Raw genomic sequence first — 6,305 nt, 5'->3', positions numbered from 1 at the left:
TTGAGGTAAAACAATGCCCAGTGGGGGCTGCACTCCTCCCTGTGGTGTGCAGTGTTGGCCTGAGCCAGGCACCAGCACCCCTGTCTGCTGCTGCAACATGGGGGGGAGTGTGTGGGGGGGGTCCCCACACCCCTCCCAGGCTCTGCCGCACCCCACAAATGTCACACACACACACACACACACACACCAGTGTTGACTGCAGGAGAGGAGAGTGTGTTCCACAGACCAGTGTGTTGCAGAGCCACACACCCAACCTCACAAACACCACACAATCCCCCACCATAACCTCTGCCACCAAACACAGCCACACCACCTCACAAACTCCCCCCACACCCTCCACACACACATCCCCACCCCTAGCCATACACACACCCACCCCCATGCCCCACCATACATACACCCCCACACACAATATACAAGACGAAGAACTTATTTTTGAATTATTATGCAATCACCTCTATATCCAGTATGCAAACACAAACCATGACAAAAATATTTTTTGTAATAAAATTAATATATGTTTCAGTAAGTGTTTGACATTTAGTGTATGATTTTTTTTTTCTGGTTCTAAGATGGCAACCCCCCCTCCCAAAAGGAGTATTTCCAGGGGGCAAGGGGAGGGAAAGGTCAGGGAGTAGGGGTGGGACTTCTACCCAAAAATAGCGACTAGGGGGCAGGGCAACTGTCAAGGGGTGGGGCTACCTATGTGGCTCACCAAACCTCGTTAAGTGGCCCTCCACCTGAAGTAATTGCCCACCCCTACTCTAGCACCCTGCTGGCTCCTGGCCTGAGCCACTGCAGGCATGTGGCTGCATTTCCTGAATCAAAGCTAAAAATGTCCATTCACTTCTCTTTCAATTTAATCTGTGTAGTTTAGACTAACCTGCAAAGACAGAATCGATTCAGCGTTGGACTTTTTGACTCTCTGTACTTAGCCTATAGGAATGACGTATTGAGGACGCATGGGAGAGAAAGATAATATCCTCATCGCTATGGCTGTTGCTGTAGGTTGGTAAAATGGCCCTAGATTTTAGAATGACACCAAAGAGTTAATCCCATTACAAACTGCCTTAAAAAGAAAACAAGACAAAAAAAAACCCTGAAATCAAAACAAACAGGAATTTATCTATACAAATTCATTGGATTAATTTTACATTTTCATATTTCTATTTCTTTTGGACCATTTTTGGCTGCAGACATCTAGCACACCCTGACTGGCAGCTGGCTAAAACATTCATCATTACCATTCATTTAAAATTACAGATGCATGCTTCAGTCTGTGAAACCAAGATATCTCAAAATATTAAGTTGGCCCTTTCTGGTCTTTTGTATTTATGGTATGTGAAAACTGACTTGCAGGGCCATTGCTTAGGAATGTCAAATTGATACAGTAACAATACAGACAAATACACAACCATGTAAGTTCCTTTTAGTTGGATCACAGGATTTGTTGGCATTCTCGCTTTCCATTTCAAGACAACAAATTTTGTTCAAGTAGGCAGTCTAGCTAAAATACTGCTTTACATTGGCACAGACATACTGCCAGGGTTGTGTCCACACTAAGATCTACACAGTGCCCAGTGCTAACCCCAAATGTATTAAAATACAGTTGTGGCTGCTGTGGCAGGGGATTGTTTCTTTCCAAGAACAAAGCAAGCAAAACTGTTCCACAGTTATGTAGCATTCCCTTGGTTATATATAGTCTGTTAGACTGTGTTGTAATAAGCCTGTAGCACATTCAGCTCTTCCACATGTTTCCTTGCTATGGCAAAGGGAAACCACAAAAGAAGTCTTCTGACTCTTAAATGAGGCATGTAAGAAAGTGGCAAGAACCCAGACTCCTTGGGCATGTCTACACATGTGCTTTAATGTGTATTAGCCTATGTTTTAAAGAGCATTAAAGCATCACAAAAAACTGTGCTCTTTAGCTAATGCACATTAAAATAGGCTAATGCACATTTTCCTAGTACCTCGCAATGGAGATCCTAGATTTAATGTGCATTACCTAAAGTGCAGTAATTGAACTTGTAGATGTGCCTCTTATTAAATCTCTGCTCTAGCCGCTAGATGCTAAAACCTTCCTTAGGCAGGATCCAGACAGATTCTGACAAATTATGTTAATGTTACCAGGAAACACCCTTTGCTGTTTCCACAATTAGAACTTCCTTAAATCTTGTGCCTTCCCCTTTGAAGATCTCTTTACCAGCGACACCCGGGTTTGCTCAACTTAATAGCCTCTTCATTTTTGTGAGAAAATGCTTACATTCATGACTCTCCTGGTTTTTCTGTTATCCCACTGTAAGCCATGGATCTGCTATTTATCAACTGGACCCAATTCCAAACTGCAGCCATTGCCTAAATGTGCTCAAGATCTTTTTCTCTCTTTTATAGTTCAAGCCACTCAACAGAACGAAAATTCAGAAGAGAATGGCAGTGGTAAGTTCTCTTTTTTTCAGTTTTACTATATTCATTGCTACAGAGCCTGCTAATTTAAATTTCTGTTGTTAATTTTTTTCTTCAGCCTCCTTTTATTTATGTATAGGATGGGACAATTAAAAATTACCAAAACGAATTTTCTCTCTATTCTGATACATTGAAAATCCTGTGTATATTCACAAATGCTTTAAGTTTTTACATGGACATTAGTAAAGTCTCACAGCAAAATTACACAATGTCCTTTCTACCTTATTTTATATACTGTAGTTGGCTCTTGAAATATACTTTCCATCACACATAGTTGAAATATTACAATTATTCCCTACCCGTGTGACAGGTTTTTTTCCTACAACCACATTTCTCAAGATTTAATGAAAATAAAACCATCTCTCTTAACAGAAGGTGATGGCTGCAAAAGTTAAGTCAGGAAAGAATAAATTTAAACCTTCATTTATGACCTTAACTCAGCATGTTTGCGCAAATACATCATTATGATACTGTCCTTCCTTACACAGTCAAATATGATTTATCATTTATCAACTCATAAAAAAGGAACACGCCCTTTTTCCATACAGCTTTAAACACGCAGTGTCTGCTTCTCCCAATCTTGTATCTTTACACTTTTAACATTGCTATATCAATTCAGATTTTGATAGGCTTAGGGTATGGACAGCTGTAACTTCTGAATTGTTTCCAAGTGCAGTTGCACTTTGAAGCACTTCAAAAATGGAGTGTCGGTCACAGACAGATGTATAGCCCCCTATGTACATGGCTGCATGCAGTGGCATGCCTTCTAACTAGGGGGGAGTTGTGTGCAACAGGCGGGCTGCTGTGTTATGTGGCTTTGTTCCCCTGCCAGGAGGGTAGTGGGAGCAGACCTGACTGTCAGTGACAGGTTTCATGTGCCCTCTACCTCCACTCTTTTGGAGCACCCTCACCATAACCAGGAGAGCCACAGGTGGATGCAGGGCCTCCGGTCTCCTAGTTCCAGCAGGTAGGTGCTCTGGGAGAGTACAGGCAGAGCTCATGGGACAGCTCATTGATTATCTGCCACATTCCCTCCGTTAGGGCAGAGCATGAAGTATTGTGGGATGCTGGAGGACTGAGGCTTCTGTTGCCATGCTCCATACAGCTTCTAACTAGTACTTGTTTTCTTCAGGACTATTTTTGGCTCACTTCCATCATTTTCAGAATACTTCAAAGGGTTCATTTCTCTGTCCACTTCCTCTCTGAAGCATGTCAAGTTACAACGCCCTACACCCTTAAACTTTATACATGTTCTCCTTCGGATTAAAAAGGGATGCATTTTTCATATGACAGGCCAGAGCCATGTAATGATAGGAGATGAAGCAGCTAAATAGCTGATATCTCCACCAGCTGAGGTGCCCATGCCAGAGGCAGGAGCTTTAAGTGTGCAAAAGGAAAAGGATCCCGTTCTGGGAATCATTTAATGGAGGAACAAAGTTTACCCCCATTCCTCACATTGGAGGCACCTGTTCAGCCCCATATCCCTAAGCAGATGGCAACGATAAGCAAATACAAAATGCTCATTTTAAGAAAAAAAATCCTGAGGGTGAAGATATGTTAGATGGCAGGTTATTGTCTCAAGGGAGGGGCAGGAAGCATGGTCGCTTACTATATTCAAAACTAGGTGAGAAGAGGCAAGAGCAGCTGTAAAATCAAAAGCAGCTTCACTCTGGCTGGGAGATTTGCCAGGGTTACCAGACTTGGTCCATCTCTAGCTATTTGGCACTTTATGTTACTCTCATAGGCCACCAGATTCTCTCTGTGTTCAGTCAATTGAAAGCTGCAGCTCTATCATTTAGGTATCCACGTGACAAAGAACACGTTCTTTTGCAGAAGAAGCACTTCTAAAACTATCAATGGATATTTCCCCTTTCACTATAATTGAAGAAGGAACACGGCTGAACATCACTTGCTCCTACAGATCAATAAGGTGTATCACTGGGAAAGCAAGAATGGTCATTCACAAGGATGGAGAAAAAAAGGACCTCACGATTTCACATGATTCTGCAAAATGTTATGGCAGCTACATCAGAGAATCAGCAAATGTCTCAGATTCAGGAGCATATAAATGCCAATGGTCAAGCAACAATTACACAGAAGAAATAGGACCCAGTCAGATCATTGTAAGCGGTAAGAAAGAAATCCACTTCAAGGGAAGGAAATAATTTTGGGACTGTAGACCAGAAACTCCTGAGATGTAAGCCCAACTCTTGCTGTCTCATTATAGCCTTGGGGAGATCACTGCAGCTCTGCTTCATCACTAACACTTATCTATCTTGCAGAGAGGTTGTGAAGATTATGTAATGGGTGTCATGGGCTTTGATAATAGTTTAGGTACACTGGTATTTTTACTCCATCTGAGCTTCTGTACTGAGGAAAGAAGGCAGTTTTTTGTAATCAAGAAAAGTTTGTACTTGCAGAATCCAATTCACCCCTGCTGGATAATTCAAATGAACACCAGTATCAGAATCAGAGAAAATTAGGACTGGAAGGGGCCTCAGGAGGTCATATCTAGTCCAAGCTCCTGCTTAAAGCAGGACCAGCCCCAACTAGATCATCCCAGCCAAAGCTTTGTCTAGTCAGGTTTTTGTCCACCACCTCTCTTGGTAACCTGTTCCAGTGTTTTACTACCCTCCTAGTGAGATAATTCTTCCCAATATCTAACCTCAACTTCCCTTGCTGCCACTTGAGACCACTGTTCCTTGCTCTGTCATCACTGAGAACAGTTCAGCTGCATCCTCTTTTGAACCCCCCTTCAGGTAGTTGAAGGCTGCTACGAAGTCCCCTTTCAGTAGGAACAGGGTAACACCTCTTCATAACCAGAGCAACACCCATACTAGGATCACAGTGCATTTCACAGATGTTAACTAAGAACTTTATCTTCGAAACCCATTGCATATAACACTCCACAGGAAATCTGTCCTCTAGGGTATTTCACCTTAGTGAAAATAAGATATGCAATGACCACATCTGGCCTCGGAAGATTTATCAAGAGTCTTCTTAGAATTTGTGCTGCAGGCAATCAGAACAGATATACAATTAGCGTGTAAGATAGTTCTAACACATTTTTTTTGTTCCATCTTTCTGGTCATGTGATGTCATCTACTCTTGAAACGGTCATGATAAAGAAATCTTTGTGCCCAGAGACATGCTTATGATAAATATAGATGATTTTGATCATTTTGGATCATAAAATTCTGTAGATAACAATTCAGTTACTTGATTCCTGTTTTAAACTTCATGATGTTTTTATTCAAGAGGCTGTTTTGGTCTATCTAAAGCTCCTGGGCTGGTGATCACGTTTTGTAATATAGCAGCCCCAAATCACAGAAGCACATATTGGTGCTGGGAACTCATGCCCTGCTCCCCTTTCCCTGCTTTTATGACATATATTTCTCTTGTTCAGCGAAATCAATTCAGATAAGGTTCAACTCTGCAGCTGCAATGACCTTCTCAGGCTGGGGAAGGACACGACTTCACTGAGGGACAAGTGAACTATTTAGTCTCCTGCGCAGATTTCTGGCCCAAGTGGGATAGCACATTCAGGCTCACAAAGGGTCTGAGAATGATTTGAGTCTTAAGAAGAAACAAGATCTCTTCAACTTTACTGTAGCTCTGGCTGATGAACAGCAGTGGTTTTCTCTTCACCCTTGTTTAAAGAGGATGGCATGCCCATGATTATACTAACTGTCCTCAGGAATAACAGATAGAACCCAGGTCTGGTTTTACTCACAAATGTTTTCTTTCTTCAGAGTTGCTATCTAATCCTGAGCTCAAGCTACCCAACAGAAACTCAGAGGTAAAGATAGGCCAGAATGTGACGATGACTTGCGTCTCAGGCT

At 42.1% G+C, this 6,305-nt stretch overlaps 1 protein-coding gene across 2 annotated transcripts in view; it reads left to right on the top strand.

Annotated features, from left to right (window-relative positions):
* Positions 1–2,188: 2,188 nt before the first annotated feature.
* MILR1 (mast cell immunoglobulin like receptor 1) overlaps positions 2,189–6,305 on the top strand; it is a 14,582-nt gene continuing 10,465 nt past the window's right edge. For both annotated transcript variants that reach the window (XM_025196286.1, XM_025196287.1), the window contains exons 1-3: positions 2,189–2,298; positions 2,392–2,436; positions 4,297–4,593. In XM_025196286.1, coding sequence (XP_025052071.1) covers positions 2,256–2,298; positions 2,392–2,436; positions 4,297–4,593 — 385 coding nt within the window. In that variant the 5' untranslated portion in view covers positions 2,189–2,255. The remainder of the gene's footprint in view (positions 2,299–2,391; positions 2,437–4,296; positions 4,594–6,305) is intronic.

Source organism: Alligator sinensis, unplaced genomic scaffold (genome assembly GCF_000455745.1).
Source record: "Alligator sinensis unplaced genomic scaffold, ASM45574v1 scaffold282_2, whole genome shotgun sequence".
NCBI lineage: Eukaryota > Metazoa > Chordata > Crocodylia > Alligatoridae > Alligator > Alligator sinensis.
Note: the sequence above shows the minus strand (reverse complement) of the source record. Positions and strands in the feature narration are given on the sequence as shown.